This window comes from Capsicum annuum, chromosome 8 (assembly GCF_002878395.1).
Source record: "Capsicum annuum cultivar UCD-10X-F1 chromosome 8, UCD10Xv1.1, whole genome shotgun sequence".
Lineage (NCBI taxonomy): Eukaryota > Viridiplantae > Streptophyta > Magnoliopsida > Solanales > Solanaceae > Capsicum > Capsicum annuum.
This window is the reverse complement of record NC_061118.1, coordinates 156,696,182-156,720,903: the sequence shown is the minus strand read 5'-3', so window position 1 is coordinate 156,720,903 and position 24,722 is coordinate 156,696,182. Positions and strand designations below refer to the sequence as shown.

At 31.7% G+C, this 24,722-nt stretch overlaps 3 protein-coding genes across 5 annotated transcripts; 1 reads left to right on the top strand and 2 right to left on the bottom strand.

Annotated features, from left to right (window-relative positions):
- Window positions 1-57: 57 nt before the first annotated feature.
- LOC107839739 (probable receptor-like protein kinase At5g18500) lies at window positions 58-5,700 on the top strand. Its single transcript, XM_016683356.2, has 8 exons — window positions 58-1,016; window positions 1,428-2,109; window positions 2,200-2,304; window positions 2,473-2,595; window positions 2,664-2,834; window positions 3,016-3,145; window positions 4,224-4,436; window positions 5,151-5,700. The coding sequence occupies exons 2-8, from the start codon at window positions 1,448-1,450 to the stop codon at window positions 5,268-5,270; spliced, it is 1,524 nt and encodes a 507-aa protein (XP_016538842.1). The 5' UTR covers window positions 58-1,016; window positions 1,428-1,447; the 3' UTR covers window positions 5,271-5,700.
- A 1,374-nt stretch (window positions 5,701-7,074) lies between these two features.
- Window positions 7,075-12,859, bottom strand: LOC107839738 (EVI5-like protein). 3 transcript variants are annotated; one of them, XM_016683353.2, is made up of 10 exons: window positions 12,651-12,859; window positions 11,936-12,004; window positions 11,587-11,831; window positions 10,833-11,028; window positions 10,403-10,573; window positions 10,204-10,320; window positions 8,690-8,887; window positions 8,555-8,614; window positions 8,369-8,467; window positions 7,075-7,475 (listed from the first exon to the last, which is right to left on the bottom strand). In XM_016683353.2, exons 3-10 carry the CDS (start codon window positions 11,721-11,723, stop codon window positions 7,392-7,394), a joined length of 1,062 nt encoding a protein of 353 aa, XP_016538839.1. In that variant the 5' UTR covers window positions 11,724-11,831; window positions 11,936-12,004; window positions 12,651-12,859; the 3' UTR covers window positions 7,075-7,391. The 3 variants fall into 3 exon arrangements, with proteins under 3 accessions (XP_016538839.1, XP_016538840.1, XP_016538841.1); XM_016683355.2 differs by having other exon boundaries at window positions 7,338-7,475; window positions 8,284-8,467; window positions 12,651-12,855; XM_016683354.2 differs by lacking the exon at window positions 11,936-12,004 and having other exon boundaries at window positions 12,651-12,854.
- An 8,803-nt stretch (window positions 12,860-21,662) lies between these two features.
- LOC107879368 lies at window positions 21,663-22,319 on the bottom strand. Its single transcript, XM_016726417.1, has one exon. The coding sequence runs from the start codon at window positions 22,317-22,319 to the stop codon at window positions 21,663-21,665; it is 657 nt and encodes a 218-aa protein (XP_016581903.1).
- Window positions 22,320-24,722: the final 2,403 nt, after the last annotated feature.

The window sequence follows — 24,722 nt, the reverse complement described above, 5'->3', positions numbered from 1 at the left end:
GTCCACACAAGGTACATAACAGTCCAGGATGTCATCCACCCAAACCCACCCTTAAGTCAGTGGACTTACTGACATGTCTTCCCCTCTCCCTAACAAAGCCTGTCCTTTCCTTCCCAACCTTTTTCTTCTCTTTTTTCCTTACTATTTTTACTTTCTGATACTGTTCCTCCCCACAAGTAAGGTAAAGAAAAGTACTAGTAAAAAAGGAAAGACTGTAGAAAGTTACCATACTTTTAGTACTAAGTACCAATATCTACACACTATTACATCAGCATTGCTGGTTATCTTCTACCAAGATTGGTAATAATAAAAGCCACTCTTTTTTTTTGAATATGAGCGTAACATTTGTCTTGTTTTTTATTATTATATTTTGTCTTGAGAAGTTAGATTTTGTAATCATAAGTATGTTAAATGGCAGTAAAGTTTTCTTTGTTTATTTATTTATTTTTTTGTTTCTGATAATCAGTCATCTTCATAAGAAATTAAAAAAGGGGTTGGGATGCCAACTAAGAGGTTGCCTTGCACCTCTTCCATGACTTCCCTTTTACTGTTTGTTAGGCATTTCCTCATCACCTACCACTGATAACTCCATATTTCCTTTCTTTCTCTATCATATTACTATTCTACAAAAAGAAAAAGAAAGATCATAAACATTACTATTACCATTCTATGTATCTTTATTCTCTTTGCAAATTCAGTCCTTTTGTTGTTGTCATTTGGTTTATTGTGAAGGGGGGCAGGTGGTGGTCTAAGAAAGCATCATCTCAGCTTAGATTTGGACTTGAAATCTCTCAATGTTGTGAAGACTCAGATACAAGATTGTCCTATTAGTTTTCCTATTTAAATTGTGTATTGGGTGTTCTTGGGATTTGGTCATATTGACATTGGCTATTTTTGGGTTTTCTTGGTCAAGATCTGTGGGGATTGGCTCTGGTTCATCTTTTAAGGAAGAGAATGATGATGGGGTTCTTGAGATCTGGGCACTGAAGATTTGGTTTTGAGTATATCTCAGGAAGGTATGGGACTAATAAAAATGTGAACTTTCTTAAAGTCATCAACTTTATTTCTGTATGTTTGCATTGTTTTGCATTTCTTGTTTATTTTGTTAACATTGGCGTCAGGGGTTTCATAGGGGCTTTTGTTTGTGTTTGCTTTACATTCTTTATCAGTGGATCTTGTTATGTGTTCTCTTATCGACTGGGCCAGTTTATGAATTTGCTGTTTGCTTTTTGTGTTTTCATCTCTATTCATTGGTAGTAAAAGGAGGGGTGTGTGTGTGTGGAAATGCTCATCATATATTTTGTTTGACTTGGAGTTGCAATTAGAACTTCAGTTACATGTTGAGTTTGATTGAACTAATCCTTTGTTAGATGTGTGATTTTCGTGTAAAGGTGTCGTTCATCATTCAATTTGTGTTATTTTTATAGGTCTATTGACATCCTAGAAGATGGCTAGTCTAAAGGATGAATTATCCAAGAAAACTGGTGTTTTTGGTCTCAAGGTCTGGCAATTGATTGGAATCTTTGTTGGGATTTTCATAGTGGTCATCCTATTATTGTTAACATTTTATCTCACGTTACGGAGGAAGTCAAGAAGAGCTCCAGACAATCTCCCTGTTAGCCAAATACCTACAGTTTCTAAGGAAATTAAAGAAGTTCGGGTTGAGCAAGTATCAACAAATGATTTTTCTCCGCGGGACGGAATTCTTCTCACCATTCATGACAAAACAAGTGATAAAGAATCAGACAAGGTTCTGGTTCATCTTGGAATGGGGAAAAAGAATGGAGATAACAGCAGTCAATCAGGTTCCTTCCATCATGTTGACAAGGATTGTTGTGGGTCACAATCAGGAGAAGAAGGGAGTTCATGCAAAAATGCATTGTATAAAACTTACAATTCACATCCAATTACTGCTCCTTCTCCTCTAACCGGATTACCTGAGTTTTCTCACTTGGGTTGGGGCCACTGGTTTACATTGAGAGATCTTGAGCTTGCAACAGGCCGGTTCTCAAAGGAGAATATTCTTGGTGAGGGTGGATATGGCATTGTCTACCGGGGAACTTTGATTAATGGAACACCGGTAGCTATTAAGAAGCTCCTCAACAATCTGTGAGTTGATAAATCAAATTATATGCTTTCCTTACTGGTCCTTCTGTTTTAGTTGCCCGCATGAGTTTGAATTTAAGATCTTTGTCCCAGAGGTCAAGCAGAGAAAGAGTTCCAAGTGGAGGTTGAAGCCATTGGCCACGTGCGCCACAAAAATTTGGTTCGCCTTCTAGGGTACTGCATTGAAGGAACTCACAGGTATTTCCCTGTCTGGAAATCCCTGAAAGTTCTATGACTTTTTGGGACACGATAAATGAAGCTTTGGATTGTTCAATTACTTTCACGCTCATGTGAAGTACTAGAATGAGTGTTATGTTCTTTCTTGTTTAGCATTTAAAAATTCTCTGTTCTAATTCATGATCTCAGGATGTTGGTTTACGAGTATGTCAACAATGGCAATTTGGAACAGTGGCTTCATGGAGCCATGCGACACCATGGTTATCTCACTTGGGAAGCTAGGATGAAGGTTCTTCTTGGGACAGCTAAAGCGTAAGTTCATTCAGTTAAATCAATTTTGAAATAATACAAATCTCTTGATGTGCTATCATTTCTTGCAGTCTTGCCTATTTGCATGAGAACATTGAGCCCAAGGTTGTTCATCGAGACATAAAATCAAGTAACATATTGATTGATGATGACTTCAATGCTAAGGTCTCTGATTTTGGTCTGGCCAAACTGCTTGGTGCTGGTAAAAGTCATATCACAACTCGAGTCATGGGTACTTTTGGGTTAGTTTCTTCCTTCTGCTCCTTCTGATCCCATTCCAGCTTGAGTAATCTTCATGTTCTGCTCTTCCGGGCTTTACAATCTTCAATGTCTAGTGTCTTTTTTTGTTAGTCTTTCGGTATAAACATTGAATAGAAGTTTAGCAGTATAATGTCATTTCACACCTTTTCAAATATTTAACAGGTATGTGGCTCCTGAATATGCAAATACTGGTCTCTTAAATGAAAAAAGTGATGTTTATAGCTTTGGGGTAGTGTTGTTAGAATCAATCACAGGAAGAGATCCCGTGGACTATGGCCGTCCTGCCCAAGAGGTTTGTTATCCTTCGTACCTTGTCTTAAGATCTAATTAGAACACTGACGTAAATATCTTATCTGCTTCCTCATTATTGAAGAAGCTGTAAAACTGATTGTGCCAGATCTTTGGCAGAATAGATCTTTGTTAATACTCGCCTTGCTGGTTTTCTGATATTTGTCTCATTTCATTTTCTATTTAGTTTCCGTTGAATTTCTCCAGATTACTTATTCTTGATATATCATGTACCATAACCAAGGTTCTCATGCTATGAATCTTTGAAAAGGATATCTGACGTCACCTGATTCCAGCAAATTGATCTTGTCGTAAACCATGCTCATGACTTAAGCTTTCTGCTGAATTACTGTTTAAGAGAATGTCCCATGCTTTAGCCTTGTTCACTATTCATTACATTATCTGAACAAAAAAACTAGTATTGCTAAATGGTAACATGCGGCTATTTCTTGTTGCTTTATGAGACAATGCTTGGTAGTCTTGTTATCTCTTTTCAACATGTCTATGAAATATATTTCGTACATATGAAATTTTTTCACCTAGTCTTCCTTCTGTCCATGAATTGGTAAAATGGTAATCTTATACTTCACTCCGTCAAGTCCAATAGAAAGGTGAATGGAAGCTGATAAATAGTTGAATCTTATGGTCTTTCACCACCAATGGCCCACAAAGTTTTATGACACAAGATATTAGTAGAATCACATCTGAATGTTTCCAAGTACCAACCTTGCCAAGAACTTTCACCAGAGCTCGAGTTCTAGTGGAGGATTTATCAACCTAATCTATTTTGCGTTTTGGCCTCTGTATATTTTTTATGCTGACGTCCTCTTCAATCTCTCCCGCTACTTTTTTATACCAATATCCCACGTCTCTGATTAATTTTTTCGTAGTGCACTAGTTCTTCAAACTAGTAGTTTAGTTTTTCCCCACTTCCACTAGTATTATGTTTTGGATACCAACTAGGGATCACAGATTTGAATCCTAAGAATTGACATAGGGTGTCATTTGTCATTTTTTACAGACTCTGCTCGATTTTTGCGACACGAACAAACTCTTAAAGTATCAGACTTTTCTGGTTGTAGGTGAATCTTGTTGATTGGTTGAAAATGATGGTTGGAAGCCGGCGCTCTGAGGAAGTAGTAGATCCAAATATTGAAATACGACCACCAACAAGAGCTCTCAAAAGAGCCCTTCTGACTGCTTTGAGATGCGTTGATCCAGATTCTGACAAGAGACCAAAGATGAGCCAAGTTGTTCGTATGCTTGAATCAGAGGAATATCCCATACCAAGAGAGGTTGGTATCTGTTGTGTCCGCTCTTACTATGTTTAACTGTGATCCCTGTTATAGATCCAATATATTCCTTCTTTGTTTGAACAGATGTGTTAATTTGCAGAGTTTACTAGTAGTTTCTTCTTATTCAATCTGCATTGCTTGTAGAAATTGTTGGATAAAACATTCATGTCCTAGAAATTAAGAATATGGCTTGTGTATTTGGTCATTCTTCCCTTATGTAGAGGGAGGGTTGTATCTTTGGATCAACTTCTTTGTTGTGTAGTCAAAAAGAATGTGAGCACAACTGTATTTGTTTGTAGATGTGTCATCTGGATACGGGTTATAGATGGTACCGGATGCTAAATATGCTTAAATATATCATCGTCGAAAAGTATTTTGTCTGTCAATTGCTCAACCCTTATTGAATGTTTTTTTAAATGAGGGTAACAACAAAGACGGACAATCTTCTCATTATTTGAGAGGTTGCTATCTCTTCTCAATTAGTGGGGAATATCATGGGAGACACATAGATGTTCATATGAGTGTGTATTCTTTTCTTACTATCTCCGTTCATTGTGATTGTATATCCAAATTCTCTGATGTTGCTGCCTGTATCAGTCTGGAATCATATTTACTAGATCAACTTGAACATGGAACTGAAAGAGCAAAAGTATAGCAAGTCATTCACACAGGAAATGAGAAACTGATGTATCATTTTCATTATCTCCAATACAGGATCGAAGGCAACGAAGATCTCAAGCAGGTAACGGGGAGAGTGATTCTCAAAACTACGACACTGACAAGAGCGACAACCCAGATCCAAGGTCAGAAAGTAGAAGGAACCATCAAATATAAGAGTCTTTAGACAGCTTTCTGGTCGTCTATGAGATGCGTGCTACTTACAAAGCTTTCACCATAATGAAAGTCTTCTGGATCAACTGAGTAGGCGGATGGACTCTTTCTGGTGGTATATTGTTGGTCAGAGATTGACTACTTTTCTCTCCCCTTTTGGGGTTCTATTCTTTCTTAATATCTTTTATTTGTACCTTGTTTTTTTGGTTCCTTCCTTGTATCAAAGTAGATAGAGAGTTCATTGTTTTGTGGACTTGATGGTCTTGTGACTAAACTGGAAACAATCGGGGTGGGGGGTGGGGTGTTTGTGTACAGAAAAATTTCTTGCTTCGGTATTCAACATAATTTATGTAGTATTGTAATTTATTTTCTTCACAATGAATACTGTGGTTCAAATCCTAGCAGAAACAAATCATGCAGTGATTTATTTTCATCCGTTCGAGCTTTGATAGTGTTGGTGAGAGGAAAAATCAGTTTCAAGATGACCTGCCAAATCATTTCCAGTAGGTGTCTAGTGGAATAGTCGTGGAGTCCTGAAAGAACTTAAGAGAATTAAAAGACAGAAGGATGAAAGAAACACATGAGAAACCATCCAAACTATAGCTTGGACCTGATTCACAAACTGATGTGGCTTCTTTGCTAGTTTAGGGTCCTACTTCAACTGGTGCTGATTAGTATGGAACAGCTGTTCCATAGTAATGCAAGTTGAGGTAACAATGATTTTTCCTTAAATGTGTTGTGGCAAAAAGCAAAAGCTTTCTTTTTCATTAATGCTTCGACAGTTTTTGTTTGAGCAAGTTGCAAAACATAGGTGATAGAGTTACCATCACCATTTCACTATCCACCCCTTACTAGAGCTAAAAGACAATACCCCTTAAAACATCATTTTATCTTTTGACAGGGAAATAAATCATAACATTTTCTGAACAATTTGAGGTTAGCTCCAGTGATTAAGTATCTCCATCATCAATCGACAGGTTGAAGGTTTTGAGTCACGTTGGAGGATAAGTAGGAACATTATTGATCTTTCTAATATGGTTGGGCGGCGTAAAACAAAAATGATAACTTTTCCTGACTTTGAGAGACGGATTTGATTAGTTTCGAAATCCAAGCCATTCAAATTCGACTTGAGTATAAGCTGCTGCAACTTTATGCTTGTCTTTTGACTCTTTGCAACTTCATGCATGTGCTAACAAGTACCAACTTGTAGTACCAAAATAGTAGGTGGTCCACCCCAAATACGAATTTCTTGATTGCAATAATTAAGTATTAGTAATCATTTTGATTCGCCGAACCAATTACAATGCATGAATTGCAATATAATAGTAATTAATATCACTCTTCTTCTCTGGCAAATGTTCAATCCATTTAATTGAAAACTATAACTATTCATTTTATCAATATCTTTCCATTGCAAAATGCAGAAGTTCCAACCAAATGCAATATAAAATAATGTGTGTGTGTAGCGGGGGAACTATGCAAATATATAAAACGAAAAAAAATTAAGCAGCAAAGACTGCCACTGCTAAATGCATGTTATCTTGTGGTTAAAACATAGTATTAAAATGCCACCACGTCGTGTGGTTCGTTAGCTTAACGTAACGAGGCTGACTCAGCTTATAGATTGGGACAGGAACCAAATTTCACATCACAGGATAAGGCTGCCATGTCACTTAAACTATCCTAATGGCTTGCTAGCATCTTTCCTCTACATTCCGACACCATTATTTAGCTGTCTAATAAAGATTGACATAACAACGCATAAAGTTAGCAGGTACCCAGTGGAACAGTCGAAATGCACGAAAACTGATCAGAAAACTACCTTTAACAAGAGAGAGGGAGAGAGCGATGGACATAATGTTTTAACGTAAGAAGCCTAGTAGTACTTGTACAATTGACCCTCATGGCAAAGACTGAGCTTGAGGTGCCTTCTCTGCCAAATAATAGATCAAACAGCTATCACAAGTTTTCTATTTTGTACTGAAAACTGTATGAATCGGATATTCCGATCAATGTGTTTATGTACATCAGCTGAGACAGTTGTTTTTAACAGAGAACTAACGAATCCAAGTTTTATGCACAAAAGCTGTCTGGCTGACCGGAAGTATTTGCATTTGGTATATCTCACTGTTTGACTGGGGATGAAGGACGTTTCAGCTGTTGCTGCTGGTCATATTCCTGCTTCAGTTCCACCAAATGCTTGGAAACCTATTAAATGGTAAGGACATTTACAAATGAGCAATAGCTTAACGAAATGCCACGGGAACAGCAAACAAATGAGAATTAAGCTAGATGCTGAGAGAGCCTTCTGTTTCCTTTTTAGATTGTTTCAGTCTCGCGTTTATATCCAGATTAAGTGCTCTTTCTGAGAAATCAAATATGTAAAAATTATCATCAAGTATCATATAACTAGTCTTTTAGCTAATAACAACAATTGCTTCCCTTTAATACTTTGCATAAGCTTGTAAAGTATAGAACCAAAACTTTTTACTTCCCCATTGGCAAGCCCATGGCTGCTAAACATCCACCAATTTAAGTTCAACCTCTAAAATGCCGATTAAGTACACGACATATAAAAAAAAAAAAGTGCTGATTAACCACATGCAGAATGCATCAAAATGGCTGAGGAAGATGCACCAGAAGACATGCGAGAGAAAACACAAGCACAACTGATGCAAAACTACCCACTTTCTTCATTATGCTCGCAAGTGGAAATGTTGCAAGACAATTCTTACTATTTAGATGCAAACATTAGAATATTATTTAATTAAATAAGAAAATGCATGAAATGTCTAGGTTTTGCCATGCCCACCATGTTTTCTCCGAGTCTATCCATATTTAATTAGACATTCGTGTCTTAGTATGTGTCAGATATATAGATTGAACCTACTCATATCCATCCTCACATGCCCAATAAATGCATCTTTAAAAGGCACCACCTTATTACGTGAGCATTCGAGCATTACATTGACAATCAGAAAATTACGACATTGGTTCCTATAAGCATTTTTCTAACCTTAGATATCATTGTTAGACGAGGAGAGTCTTGACTACTGAGAGAGAAGGAGAGGAGGAGGGAGAGGAAGGGAGAGAGGGCTAGCCTTGATTGAAAAAGCCATTGGTAACAGTAAATCTGGATTCATGGCATCCTCAGGGAAGTTGCGCAAAGCATGTATGAGTTTCTCAAACGGCAGCTTTACCTGCGAATAAGCAGGTGTTATAGTTGTTCTAGCCTATAGGAGCAAGAAAAAGCAGTACTTATTAACTTTTCTGTATTTAAAACTCACCAGGTCATCCTGGCAATATTTCAATAGAGCCAAGCCAACTTTGAAGACGACTTTAACACCCTGGTAAAGTGAACCCGGTAAGCTCAACAATAAATTCAGGCATCAGAGAGTGGATAATGATGATAGATTACTGACCTCGAAAAGAAAGACATCCCAAATTCTGAGAGCCAAGTGAAATGGGAAAGAGTACGAGAAAACTGTTATGAACCACTGACTGGCATACATGCTGGGATTTATCATTTCCTGAGCAAAATGTTCCCCCAACTTTGGCAAGTGTTCCTTTACCAAACGATCAAACTGAAAGAGGTATTGCTGGACAAGAGGCAATCCTACCTAGTCCGCATGTACAACATTTATTATTTTAAGATAAGTAGGCCATATGACAGATGCTATGTAATCAAAACAAAGGCTTCCTAATATGTGGAAGCAGCTGAAAGTCTCAAGAGAATTATAGATACCGCCAGGATCAGAGATCATGATAGGAGAGAATTCATGGATCATCATCAGAAATGAGGGAATTTCATTTAGCATCTATTATTAAACAGAACTGGACACTAAACGTGGTATTTTGATTCTCATATATCTGTTCGTAACTGATTGGTTTATCACAGTATTTACAATAAAAAAGCAACAGACCAGCTCATCAGAACTTTGACGACTTTAGATGGGCTGAAAAGCAACCTCAAGGAAACTATGCTGCACCTGCCAACTTTATAAGTGTTTAAATAACAAACTACCACACATATCATCATATTGGACTCAGAACACACAATATGTGATGAGGCCGAACTCTCACTTTATTAGAATATGAAGGAAGAGCACAAAGAACACAAACAATCCAAGAGAATAAAGCATTCCGGTCTTGCCACAAAACTATTTGAAATTACTTAGAATAATCCTATTGCTACAGACCATGCAGATGAGATTAGCACTAAGTTCCACATTCAGTAAAAACCTAAAAGAAATTGGAATCGGGGACTTACATAACTACTAGCATATTAGCTGTAAGAATATTCATTTAAAAGGAGACCCCATATTAGACACAATTTAATCTCTATCCAACTTTCACCACTTAAGAATACAAATCCATTTAATTATAGAAATTTTATAATCTGATGTGATGTCTTCTGTCTCAAACTAACTTTCGACCATTAATTCAGTCTTTTTTTTCCGTTACAAACTGATATAATGAATAAGACAAAAATGAATATCTTAAAATTCTGTGCCTGTGCCAAAATCGAACACCACCATATAAATTGGAAAGGAGAATATAGCTTGATACTGGGCATATACAAAATCAAACGGCATTTTATAAATTGGAAAGGAGAGAGTAGCTTGATACTATACAGAGGCTCTATATGCATGCAGTGACACATCATGTGGCCATGCATAAGCTATTATACGGACCCTAAACTATGAAAGTGGTTTTCCAAATTTTTATCCAGTTGATTGCATTAAGGATAAAAAAAATATAAACTCAGTGTTTAGCTCGGATAACATGGTCAATAGCGGGGTCTGAAAGAACAGTCAACTTCTTCATGCTTAGGAATTGATCGGATGTTTCACATCCAAATCCTTTTTAGTTGAAATGTATTGACCATCTACATTTATCAGGGTTGCATTCAAGCAGGTTGAAGGTCGAGACTTACCAAGTACATTCCTTCCATTGGAGTGTGAACAGCTCCTTTCAACAATGCAACCAGTAACCAAAATGCATCTTCTTCACTCATGTAAAGAAGAAGCAGACCTGCCACGAATCCCATGCCCTGCAATCAAATGATCAGTATCATCCCAAATCGATAACCATACATTAGATCACCTGCAAATCAATAATTTAAGGATATATACCTGTACATATCCAACATCTCGGTCAAAAACAGAATATGCTTTCAGAATGTTGTAAAGAGACCTTTGACCAGGCCCATGTCTCTGCTGAAAGAAAACATGGGAAGGAAAGGTGCGAGAAATATCACGGATAATATCCAACTCGGAAGCTGATGTCTCATATATGACTAGTTGCTGCAGCAGGTAAAATGTCAATCATATGAGTGATTTCCAATACACAGGTAAAGCAAAAATGAACAAGTCAAGGACTGAGCAATCAATTGAAAAGAAGAACTAGTTCGGAACTACAAAAACCAGCCAAAAACGTAGGGCTTTAAGCTTTTCTGCGAGGGTCACACAACTTATCCATCTCCATTAGTTACCGAAACTAGCAACAAGATCTTTTCTAGAAAACAAAGAAGAAGAATACAACCGCACAAAAATTAACTCCTACCTCATAAACTCCAGGATTCAACAACAAGAGGTCCCGACTTCCAGAAATTAGTTGCCAGACAAGCCCCCTCAGACAATCAGGAATTCCTTTGCGTATTCGTCTTTTAACAACATGTGGTTTCCTCCGAACGTACTGCTTCCAATCAATTCCTCCAACACCTATCATTTTTCTCCATTTCCTAATCCTTCTTTCATCTCTGCAAAATATTTTATAAGTGTAATAAGAGCATCAACCAATCAATAGTCAATTAACTACACCTTAAATCTTTCAGTACCTTCCTCAAAACAAGAAATACCTTTATTCCAAACTAATTGGTTCAGTTGTATACATACATCCATTCTACTCTATTCGGGCCAGTTTAATGTTATTATTCCTGATGCATATATGTTGTCTAAAATGTGTAACCCTATGATTTATTTCTCGTACACGAATATTACTTATAAAGATTCACTGCCTCAAATATCAGTAGAAATACTGCAGAAACAAAGTTGCTCAGCAGACAGGAGCAATGCATTAGAATTAGTTTCTCCCTTAATATGAAGTATGCTGATTGAACACCTGAAGAAGCGCCATCTAAATTTTGACACATCACAAAAGGTCATAAATATGTTTACATTTCAGTCTTCAGGATGGCGAATTGAGTGTAGTGTGTGGAGGAGGAGAAAAGAGTCCGTTGGAGAAGTGGAAATAGGACAAGAAAAATTACAACTCCAGTTTACTACAGCAACTAACGAATCAAAAAAGAGTTCCCTACCTCTGATATTCAAAGGCCGACCGGCTCCTTGCTAAACCTTCATTAGGACTATGTTCCTGCCTCACAAAACCAAATCTATCAACTCGCATGGGAACAGCGGGTCCTTCGTCATTTTCATCTACTACTTTACTTTCCATTGCTAACCTAGAACAGCCCCAAAACTACACTCCGAACATTAGACAACTTCTGCAACATTTCCGTGCATTCCCAACTGCATGGACCCGTAACACAGCATCTCCTAAACCCTGAAGTGCAAAGAAAAGGCTGCTTATTAATAGATACAAACATTGTAACAGTAGAAAAAGCTCTTTCCATTTTATCAAAAAAAAGACATCTCACATAAATTCACCTGAAAAATAGTAGTACTTTACTAACACCAATGATCTTTGTGGTGGGATGATTTCCTCATTTGCTCACCCTATGAAGAAGAAAAGAGAAATTTTACACCCCTTCTAAATATTAACTACCCCTTCTAAATATTAACTAAATAACAGAGAATCTTGAAAATTGCATCAGCATACATTAGGATCATACACCAAGGACCTGTTTGATTTTTGGATGATTTTTCACCTAATTTAATCAGTTATCTAACAACAGCCTTCCAATCCACCCAAGACATGCGCCAGAACCACACAAGCCGCGAAAGCGTCCCTCCCCCCAATACCCCAAAAAAGGTATAACAAGACTGTAATGAGATTTTTTTTTTTTTTTAATTTTCCACCTTGTTTGGAGTCCGACTAAATCCAGGTTGCACCGAGAATTCCCATATTGGGGGCAAAGCGCTAGGCTACTCAATACCCTCAAACCCGAGACATCTAATTAAAATTTAAAAAAATATTAAAATTCAGGCAAACAGCAAAATCGCATTAAAGGATGACACAAAAATCTATACCATTCAAAGCAAACGCCAGAACAAGAATAAATGGGGCACAAAATAGAGAGAAATTTAAAACCCACATTCAATTATAAATAAAGATAAAACCTTTAAATTCATGGAGTGCATATCAACAAGTCAATTATCGGAAAAAAACAACAAGGGGTAGCAATTGACGGAGAAAACAAACCTGGATAAACAATTCCAGCACTAAAATTAAACCATGTGATTTGATTTTCTTCTTGTTTTTTTTGTTTTACACAAAGTTACTATGATTATTATTATTCCAAGAAAAGAGAGAAAGAGATTAAAGAATAATGATGAATTGGTTAAACAACATAGCTGGCGTGTGTGTGACCGTGTTTTGGGCATCACTGGTGAACCCGTGTTTTCAGGATGGGTTTAGTATTTAATTGAGTAATAATAATCTCCTTTTTTTCATTTATTCATTTTCTTGATGTTTTTTGTTTCTCTTTTACTCTATAGTATTAATACATTGAGATAAGTGTTTATTTTAACTTACTTAATACTAGGGTTAATACTAGGGTTGTACAGATCAAATCATCAAATCAAATCGAATCGATGAACCAAACCAAATCGAGAAAAAAAACCAACTTATGGTTTGATTTGATTGGTTTGGCGTTAGAAAACAAAAACCGACCATTCTTGACTTGATTTGGTGTTAACAAAAAAAAAAAAAGTCGAACCCGAATCAAACCGACATAATATATATATAAATATATATATATATATAATATTCGATGTTTTTTATACATAAAATATTAATTATAATCTACTTTTTAAATACTTTTTCAACTAGTTTTAGTAATTTTCAATAATTTGAAAGTAGATGTAGATATATATTTAGATTTGAGCTTTTAAGTTGTAATATTTGTCCATTAATTGCTAATTAAATGATCGAAAACTCAATATAAACTTAAAACCTAAACTTTTCACTCTTCATATCACTTTTTAGTTTCAAGAGAGTTTTCCACTTCTCATTTTTTCATAATTATGATTTTTCATTAGCACATGAATGAAAATATATTTGATCTAATCTTGAATCAGAATATAATTGTAAAAACTAAAGATTATAAAAAAAAAAACCCGAAAACCCCCAAAAAACCGACTAAAATCTAAATCGAAAAAAACAATTTTATGTTGGTTTGATTTGGTTTATAGTTTTAATAAACCGACATGATTGGTTTGTTTGTTTTTTTAATAAAAATCGAACCAACCCGACCTACATACACCTTACTTAATACGCCTTTTAAGAAATTAAAATCAAGAAAATAATAATCTCTTTTTTTATTTATTTATTTTCTGCCTATATATTAAGCGAAAATTTCTTTTCTTACTTTATGGTGATATTTTTCTATATTATAGAAGAGCTGGTTTCGACCAGCTCTTTATTATTTACCATTTTATCCTTAATTCCTCTGTAATTTACTATATTATCATAGTTAATTATTATAAGTCATTTATATATTAAAATTAATAATATTTTTTTATCATATTACACCTAATTAATTATTATAAGTCATTTATATATTAGAATTAATAATATTTAATTAAAAAAATAGATATTTATGACGTTTGTTTCAGTTGCTTTAACCGTGATTTTACTATATCATCCCTAATTAATTATTATAAGTCATTTATGTATTAAAAAATTAATAATATTTAATTAAAAAAATAGATGACATGTCTACCTATATTAACCCTAATTGTTCATTGATTTATTATATTATTTCTAATTAACTCTTATAAGTTATTTATATATTAAAATTAATTATTAGAAGTCATTTATATATTAAAATTAATAATATTTAATTATAAAATAGATATTTATGACGTTTGTTTCACCTGCTTTAACCGTGATTTTATTATATCATTCCTAATTAATTATTATAAGTCATTTATGAATTAAAAATTAATAATATTTAATTAAAAAATCGACTGCTTCGTGATTTACTATATTATCTCTGATTGCTCCGTGATTTACAATATTAACCCTGATTAATTATTATAAATCATATATATATTAGAATTAATACTACTTTTATTATATTACCCCTGATTAATTATTACAAGTCATTTATATACTAGAATTAATAATATTTAATTAAAATTAGATATTTATAATATTTGTTTCGACTGTTTTAACCGTGATTTTACTATATCTTCCTTAATTAATTATTATAAGTCATTTATGTATTAAAAATTAATAATATTTAATTGAAAAAAATAGATGACATGTTTGCCTATGGTTTCGACCAACGCTTCATCAATTACTATATCACCCCTAATTGCTCCGTGAATTACTATAATACCCCTAATTAATTATTATAAGTCATTTATATATTAGAATTAATAGTATCTTTTATTATATTACCCCAAATTAATTATTATAAGTCATTTATATATTATAATTAATAATATTTTTTTATTAGTCATTTATGTATTAAAAATTCATAATATTTAATTAAAATATTAATTTCGACATGGCTGCTTCAAGAGCTGCACTGTGATTTCACTATATCACCCCTAATTAATTACTATAAGTCATTTATGTATTAGAAAATTAATAGTATTTAGTTAAAACAAGAAAAATATGTGTTATGACATATTTGTTGCAGCTGCTTCAACCATAATCATCTTTGAGAAGATGATCCAAAACTTTATTGTTAATTGAAGTATTTTTTATTTCAGTTTTTGTATGAAATAATCTTATGAATATTGGTTCTACATCTTTTCTATATTTTGTAACAGGTTTCAATCTTACCATCAAACAATTAAAATAATTCGACTACACAACACATCACACTTTCTTATCATGTGAAAAAAATTATCTTATAAAACTTCTCTTCTTAGCGAGTACCGTCAAATAGTTATTATTTAAAAAGTTATCGTTTTAAATCAATGTACATTTATATCTGTATTTCATCAATATCAAATATTAGTGCTAAAAGATGTCTATAGTATTGGGCCCGTGCTGACATGGGTCATGCACCTCTAGTCTATTATATAGAAGAGGTGGTTTCGACCACCTCTTACGTAATTACCAAAATATCCCTCTACTCCCATTTAATTACATATCATATCCCAATATATAATAATTTCATTATTTCATTATAATGGTTTAAATATTTAATATATTCTATTAATTTATATTAATTAACTATAACTACATATTGGAAGTAATTTTTTTTTATTTATTTAATTGTTATGTAATTACCAAAATACCCATCTACTCCCACTTAATTACATATCATACACCAATATATAATAATTCCATTGTTTCATTATAATGGTTTAAATATTTAATATATTCTATTAATTTATATTAATTAACTATAACAACATATTGGAAGTAAATTTTTATTTATTTATTTAATTGACTATCATGTTCAAAACTAATTTGTTACCACAAATCACAATAATTAATAATTTAAAATATTTAAAAGACATATAGAAATTTTATTGACTCTCATTATTTTATCAATGCCACATAAATTGAGATAAACGAAAAGGTACTGCAAATCATAATAATTAACAACTTAAAATATTTAAAAGATATATAAAAAATTTAATGACTCTCAAAATTGTATCGAAGCCACATAAATTGGGACACAAGTAGTAAATTTATTATTTGATAATTACGTAAAAATTATTATAAATCACAATAATTAACAAGTTAAAATACTTTTTAAAAAATAGATAAATTCTATTCAATTCTCAAAATTTTATCGGTGCAGCATGAATCATGACAAAATAAAAAATTATCTTAATTAATTGCAACTAAATATTTAAAGTAAATCAATTTTATTATTTTAATTGACTTTTATATAGAAAATTAATCTTTTTATTTATTTTAGTAAATTTAAATTTTAAAATTATTTTTTCTTATATAGAATTACTAATATTTAAACTTAAACTTTAAATTTTTAAAGTACAAAGTTAATAAATTTCTAATGAATATTTTCTTAGAATTTGTGTTGGATCAATATGTATCAAGTTAAAAAGAAATAAAGAAAAAAATATAGTAAAATTTTATTATTGTGAAAGATAAATATAATGCACTATCCAATAATGTTTAATAATATCATATTTTGCATATGCAAATATAACATCCCGTATTTAATTAATATACTATTCTGGTGAATTATCGATGATTATTATTGGATATGATAAAATTATATTAATTTTTATAGTAATAACATAATCAATCACTCTTAATTAATTATTATGAGTCGTCTAGGTATTTAGAAAATAAATAATATTAATGAAAAATAAAATAAACATAAAATACGAAATTAACTCTTAATGTTTTAAATTAAATTTTCGTCTTTCGAACGATGATTTTACTATATCACTCCTTATTATAAGTCATTTAAGTATTAGAAAAACAAGAATAACAAAATGATATGTCAACATAAAATATTTGATTGACTATCAAAATTATACTAATGTCACATAAATTGGGACGTGACAGAAGAAGATATAAAGCAACATATATTATTTGAAAATGAAATAAAAAGTACTGTAAATAGCAATAATTAACAAAAAAAATTAAAAGTTGACTGATTTCTACCTCAGCTGCTTCAATCGTAATTTTAATGTACAGTGATGTTTAAAGAGGGTAAAATGATATAATGAGATTTAAAGAGGATAAAATATATGTAGTAAAGTGTGAGAAGAATAAAACATAAGTAAATTTTATCACTATATTTTAAAGAAATTAAAGAAAAGAAGTATAAAGATTATTTGCAAAAGATTTCTAAAAACTAATTTAAATATAAATAAAGTAAATTTAGGTACAAAAAATGTGTATCTATCACCAATTTGCTACCAAACACTTCGCACTTTGTTAACATTAACAAATTTTCTATCAAATATGTGTAGCCATCTTTCTCAACTTTTTACAGCTCCTCAATATTAATTAACATTTCTCTGTTTTAAAAATAAAACAAAGAAAGAAAATTTCAACTCTTCCTTCTCTATTAAAAATAAGACTATTTTTCTGTGTTAAAAATAATAATTAAATAAAATAATAGCGAATCTAAGTTGTGTATTCTCTTTATCGAGTAAGTTTACATGATTCTTAATTTTTGCGATATTGAAAATCAATAATCTGCTAGATATTTGATTTAAGCTATTTCATCAGATTTACGTCTATTCTTTCTTTATATTTCTAATCGCAAAATTCAACAAAAAAGTTAAAAAAAAGTTTCAATTGTGATCCACTCAGCTCAATCATACTAATGAAAATATTTTACTGCCCAAACTTTCTACTCCAAGATAAATCCTAAAACTTAAAAATTGCAATCCAGATGTTCTACTGCTGGGCCCGTGTAGTAATAGATTGAATAAATTAATGCTTCATATGAGGACTGTTTTGATTTTCTTTTACTTTATTTATTTAAAAATAACTTATAAAAATCGTAAATTAATTGAGATTTAAGTTTTTTTATTTATTTATTTTTGGTTAGAAATCGATGCCATAGGATATTTTGATCTAATAATTACTAATATAAGTTCATCATATTATTTTATATTTTATATGCTAGTCTTATTTTGCATTATTTTCAGATAAATATCACACATGGGTTATTAGCCCCCCACAAACTATATTTATGTAATTTCACTAAAATATAACATAGATATTTTTGGTCCAAACCAAAGATTGACAAAATGAGTTTTGTAAACTTTTGAATTGTTTGGTATATTTCTCCGAATACGCGGCAGTATTAGACACCAACATTTGCGACATGTCTGGCTACTTAAATGCGTAATAGAATGTTCTTACTAAATAATTTTGATTCAAAATTTAAATTTATTTTATGTGTATAGATACATGTTCATTATGTAAAAAAATTAATCACTTTAAAATACGTCATAGATTTTTATTATATTATGTATTGACCTCAACCCTCTTGCTATAAAACTTCAAGTCTGTTGCAATTGATATTGATGTGTATAATTAAAAAAGATGACAAATGTTGTTATATGATTAATTTAAGCTTGAGAACACGCATAATTTTATTTGAAAAAAAATTGAACTGTGAATTGTCTAATAGAAACGCTGATCGCAGTAGAATCATATTAAATTCATACTCTATTTTATTGGTGAAATTTTATTAAGGATGATTAAAATTTAAAGACAACGTAGCATATCTAAGTAAGAAATCTTATATTGGTAATTATGAGTATAATGTTTAAAAGACTATGTTATGAACCAATTGTCCCACATTGGAGAAATGCTAAGGGATTTAGAGGCCAAATGAGTTCTCTCATCTATCAGCTTAGTCTTTTGGGTTGAGCTTTCCCGTTTTATTTATAACATTGGTGCTTTCATTGAGAGTCTCACGCGTTGGATCGTGACTCGGAGTGGTGGCTTCCACGCGTTGGGCCGTAACTCGAAGTGGTGGCATGCGTGCCAGGAGTGGGGGCCTGGACCCAAGAAGGGATGCCAGCCGTGACCAAGGAACATCGATCTACGCTTGGAGCTCCGACTCAGAGTGGTGGCTTGAACCTAAGAGGGGTGTCAGCTGTGACCAACTGGTCTCAGTCGTGACCAACGAGGTCGTTGATTCTCAAGCGGAGGCGATTGTTATGAACCAATTGTCCCACATTTGAAAAATAGAAAAATGCTAAGGGATTTATAGGCTAAATGGGTTCTCCACTTATCAGGTTAGTCTTTTGGGTTGGACTCTCCTGTTTGGTTTATAACAGACTACTATACTCTCGAGAGAAACACTCTTCTTTTGATTTTCTCCGCGTCACTATGATAATTTTCTTAAAAAAATTTATGTATCTAATAAATTTTTCAATACAAAGTGTCTAATATATACTCCCTCGATTTTATACTATTTGTCCACACAATTACAAATCGTTGGCTCAAATTACGTTCAATTCACAAAGCCAATTTAAAATTACTTTAATTTTTGCATTTTGCGTTTATATTATTTTCTTAAAGCTATAAATATAAAATTATCTCAAAAAGATAAGACAAATAAACAGAGAGTGTTAAAAGGGATTAAAAAGATAATTTTTAAAAACTCCTTATTTATGATTTTTAAAGCAATGCATAAAGAGAAAAATGGACCAATAACCGATGCAAGAAGTACAAAAAAAATATGCACACATATACAATTTGCGAAAGAAATTACATATGAAAAAGGATTTAGCTAAAAGAAATTGAAAACACGTTGATGGACGTGAAAATGAACAACCTGATTTTATAATATAACAGGAATCTTGACAAGGCATGAAAGCCAATTCAGTGGGAATATTCTAATTATTTGGGTTTTAATATTATCAATATAACATGCTTGATCTGGATATTTAGTCTCGACCTGATTTTGAAAATTGTTAAATCTAGGTCTTTAAATAGATTTGTTGCATTTCTCTAAGGTATTTTGATTAGAAAAATAATTACACCTTCAAATAGACTTTCTTTCAAATCTTACATTGTGATAAATCTTATTATTGCGTATTCCTTAGATTTGATTTTGGAAAATGAGGTAAACCGGAAATCCTAACTCAAGATAAGAGATTAACCAAACTTAATGTTTTTCTGGAAGTGCTTTTCTCTTTTAAAAAGTGCTTATTTTTAAAAAGATAGTGTTTGATCAATTGTCTGAGAAGAAATAAGTATTTGTATGAAGTAAACAAGTTGCTTTTGTTTGAAGCTAAAAAGAAATTAACTTTTTCTCGAAAGCGTTAATTTGAAAAATTATTTTTTTTTTCTTTTTAAAACACACTTAAAAATATTTTTAAAAGCTTGGTTAGATACTAATTGTAACTTTAAAATATTTTAAAATTTTTTACTCATTACACAAAGTGGCTTCTTACAAAAAGTGTTTTTAAAAAAATAGAATTATGTATGGATTGATCTACATAACTGTGCTACATATAACACTGTTAATGCATAACATATAAATAACTCCGTAATGTATATCTGCTGAAATAAACAGTCCATCAATATTTGTTTCACCACAGATATACATAACAGATTTAAAGTATATGGGCTCATATATATATGGATGAAGTAACAACAAATCTCAAACGATTGCTCTCAACATATACATAGCCACAATATCTATCGGAGTTAAAGTAACAACACTGATGCTTTAAAGTTATGTATATGAATACAAAAATTAAACAAAATAAACAGATTCAGAAACCAAACAGTCTATCTTGGAAAGACAACCTCAACTTCTTCATCTTAGCAAGATCGATATAGTGTTTGCTCCAAGATGAAATTTTTCAAAATCTTGTCTTTACCAAAATTGATGATTGATACAATGAAGAAAGGTGAGGCGGAGACGAAATTGATGAAAGTATAGGGTAAAGAATGAAGAAAATGAAGATTGAATGAGCTTTTGAGTGAATCTGAGAGTTGAAGGAGTATCAATCCTGGGGGAGGAGAGGTCAAAGCCATCGTAGCTGGAGTTTTGTTTCAAGATGAGATTTTCAGTTTTGTTACAACGGTTACAAGCAAATGTTCAACTGCTCAATGAGCAAGAATGCACCTTTTTTGTTATGGCCTAACTACGTAATGCTAATACTTTCTCTTTTGAAGTGCACCCAAATTATCCAAAAAAAAATGTGATTTCATTAAATCAATAATGTGGATTATATATATATATATATATATATCTAATTTATAGAGAAATATAAAAAAAAAAATTTATTAACAAAGACAAGTCAATTGTTGGGTTTTTAAATACTTGTAATTTACACAATTAAACCACCATCCAAATAGCAAAACAACATACAAAAGAACTTGAAATTTCAAAAATAAAATTTAACCTAAATAATCGAGAGTTTTTTGTACTAATTCTGGATCACATTTCAGTTGTACTGGTAGCTGACCTTTCCTTGCTAAATTATCTTTACTAAGATGTTGAATCTTGTAATCATGTGATCCATTTACTTTGATGATCTCCATCATACATGACTGCAATGTTAGAAAAATATAGTTGGACTTCCCTGTTGAAAAATCTTCATATGCTTTTATGACAGCCGCAACAAGATCATCAATACTTTTAAGCCTTTCCCTATGTTGTAAAGACTGAATAGATCTGAAAAATCCAAGGTCTAAGACATTCAAATCCGGAGAATTGTGTAGTTGACACATCAAGCGAATATCGAATCCATCTTGTGTCGCTGCTCGACAAAATTCCTCTTCATTAGGTTAAATATGAGTTCTTGCGTTATCTTGTTGTATGAATATCGTAGAATTTAAATCTTCTCTAGACCATTTAGCCTTGATAGCAGGAAGTACTTCATTAATCAAGAATGATCGTGAAATTTCTTTGGTTATCGAAGTCATTGCTTTTGTTTCCACAGTTCCAGCAGGTCTATTTGCACTAGCTCTTTTAGCTCGTTCTTGTGTAACAAAAGGAAACAATCCAATTTTATCGGAGAATATTTCTACTCCTTGTGCAGCAAATCTAGGACGAGCTACAACAACTAAAAACATAACTTTATCGATGAAATTTTTGCTCTTGACAGTGCGGATTGGATCTTCTTCACCAGACAGTAAATAATATATTTCATTTTTTTTGGTCATATAAAACCACTTCTCGTCGATATGAACTATGTTGAACATATTGATAAAAATTGGATCATGTGATATGCTACCACGATCAAGCATGGACATGCAAAATTGCAACCGACTTATTTTGTTTTCCTCTTTCAAATAAGGCTTTGTGGCATTAGAATGTCTTCGTACATGTTCCGACTTCAAACGCCGTAACAAAGTGGTCGTACTCATATTCATGGAAGAAGATGATGATCGTAGAGTTGTCCGATTCTGTAAAGGAATTGCACAAAAACGATTATGATCCATCTCAATTTTTTTCGACCACAATTGTTCACTTTTCTTCCATATACACCACTAGAAGCACATTATCATAGTTTGATAGTCTCCAAATGCGTTAAATTGTTTGAATGAAAGTCGAAAAATGTGACGCCACTATTTTTGTAACTCCTTTTTTTAGTTTACCATCGACACATTTTTGTTGCAACATTTCATATATTGCAACACGTGTTTCATTGCTCAATTTTTTTTTTCGGTCGTTGTGAGTGTGACAAATCTTCAATTGAATCTACTTATTAAACAAAAAAAATAAGTAAATATAAATTCAAAACTTTTTTCAAAGGAATGCACATAAAGAGCGATTATTTACCACAATTTAGGTTTGAATCTTCCGTCGGTTCTTGTAATCTTTCATCAAATTGTATATCATCATTTTCATTTAGATTCAAATTCAAGTCGGGAATTGAATATTCATCGACATCATTCTCAAATGAAAAATTTAGATCTATTGATATTGAAGCCATGTTAAAAAACATATTGAATGTAAATCTATTTATAGACTAAATTGAGAGGGAAATGAAAATTTTCAACATATTTTACCTCCAAAAAAATTTACTAGGACTAGCAATTTTTAAATTTTAAAAATTGGAATGATCAAAAAATTTTACCACCTTAAGATAAAACTTGCGTGCAATGAAGTTATTTTGCCATCATAAGTTAAAGCATGCATGCAAAAAATGTTGGAAATGGTAAAAATGAAAATTTATGTGAAATATATATCTTTGATGCTTTTTCCTTGATATGTGTGCCAAAATTCAACAATTCACTTATTGTGAAACGGATGGAGTAATAAAAAGTGAAAGCTGCAGATTTAAGTAATTTAACCTTATCAATTCATTCATATTTTTGTTGGCAAAGAAAGGATATTTTTCTTTTTTTGATGATAATGGAACTAAACCTTTGGGACTGCTTTAGGTAGTGTAAATTTTATTCATGGTCATTTAACTTTGTATCTATTACGCAAAAGTCATTTTTCTTTCATTCATTTCATCCATGGTCATTTAACTTTGTATCTATTACGCAAAAGTCACTTTTCTTTCATTCATTACACAAAAGTCATTTAACTTTACTTCGACCATCACAAAAGTCACTATAATCGAATTTCACAATAATTTCATCGGAAAAATAATGTGGCAACCTTAATTAGTTCTTAATCTCAATTTAAGTGAATATATAATATATTACTCATATATTGACCCTTTTTATATATGCACAACCCAATTTTTCTCATGAGTTATTTAATGAAAGAATACCAGTTTTTAATAGATTAGATTACCTAATGAAGAGAATTTTCATAAAAAAAAAATTTGGTTGATATTTTTTTGAAACATTTCATAACAATGCATTAATATGCCAAAAACGTGCATCGAAAAAGAGTGATAAACAGGACAAATTCTTCAAAATACATAAAATAGAAATACATGTATGTTATTATTTTTTTTTAAAAAATGATTTTAATTATTGAAAATAAATAAACATGCTAAAGATAGTTTTAAAAGAAAATCTTTTTAATTGTGTCATTGAATAAGTATTGTCAAAATTTGTACAAATAATGTTATATTAACAGTTTTGTTAATAAAAGTTATAAAATATAAGTACTTTAATAGATAAAGAAATTATAGGATATCTAATTTTTATATTTATTAATTAAATTAATTAAACAATATGTAATTTATTAGAAATTGAATATTATAATAAAAACTTTTAAGAGAACTAATCGATTAGTCAAACAATTAAAAATATAAAGACAAACTCAATAAATAGAGTAGTCTATCATATTATTATGATATATCGAATGCAAAAACCAAGTGGCAAGAAAAAGAATGTATGAAAAAAAATAATTTTATCAACTATATGTCACGATTTTAGAAGAAGAAAATAATTTCATCAACTACATTCCATAATATTAGAGGAAAAAAATAATTTACCAAACACATGTCTCAACTTTAGAGGATTTTAAGAGTATATAAGTATAATTTTATTTCATAAAAATATCAATCAATTTTTTTCAATGAAAATAGTTTTCACTAGGTAGTCTTATCTATTAATAAATTGCTATTCTTCCGATATATAATCCATAAGAAAAATTGGGTTGGCATATATAAAAAAGGTCAAGATATTTGTAATATATTATATTCTCTTAAATTAAAATTAAGAGTTAATTAAAGTTGTCACATTATTTTTTCGATGGGGTTATTGTAAAGTCTGATCATAGTAACTTTTGTGATGGTCGGAATAAATTAAAGTTACTTTTGTACAATGGATAAAAGAAAAGTGACTTTTGTGTATAGACACATGGCCATGAATAAGATGAATGAAAGAAAAATGACTTTTACGTAATAGATATAAAGTTAAGTGACCATGGGTGAAATT

What these genes read in the sequence shown, in the direction of transcription:
- LOC107839739 (XM_016683356.2), top strand. Translation starts at nt 1,448, where the DNA reads ATGGCTAGTCTAAAGGATGAATTATCCAAGAAAACTGGTGTTTTTGGT. An exon ending in ATGGCCGTCCTGCCCAAGAG is followed by an intron (nt 3,146 to 4,223) that starts GTTTGTTATCCT and finishes TTCTGGTTGTAG; the next exon opens with GTGAATCTTGTTGATTGGTT. An exon ending in AATATCCCATACCAAGAGAG is followed by an intron (nt 4,437 to 5,150) that starts GTTGGTATCTGT and finishes TCTCCAATACAG; the next exon opens with GATCGAAGGCAACGAAGATC.
- LOC107839738 (XM_016683353.2), bottom strand. Translation starts at nt 11,723, where the DNA reads ATGGAAAGTAAAGTAGTAGATGAAAATGACGAAGGACCCGCTGTTCCC. An exon ending in TCGGCCTTTGAATATCAGAG is followed by an intron (nt 11,029 to 11,586) that starts GTAGGGAACTCT and finishes AATATTTTGCAG; the next exon opens with AGATGAAAGAAGGATTAGGA. An exon ending in GAGATGTTGGATATGTACAG is followed by an intron (nt 10,321 to 10,402) that starts GTATATATCCTT and finishes ATTTGATTGCAG; the next exon opens with GGCATGGGATTCGTGGCAGG.
- LOC107879368 (XM_016726417.1), bottom strand. Translation starts at nt 22,319, where the DNA reads ATGGATCATAATCGTTTTTGTGCAATTCCTTTACAGAATCGGACAACT.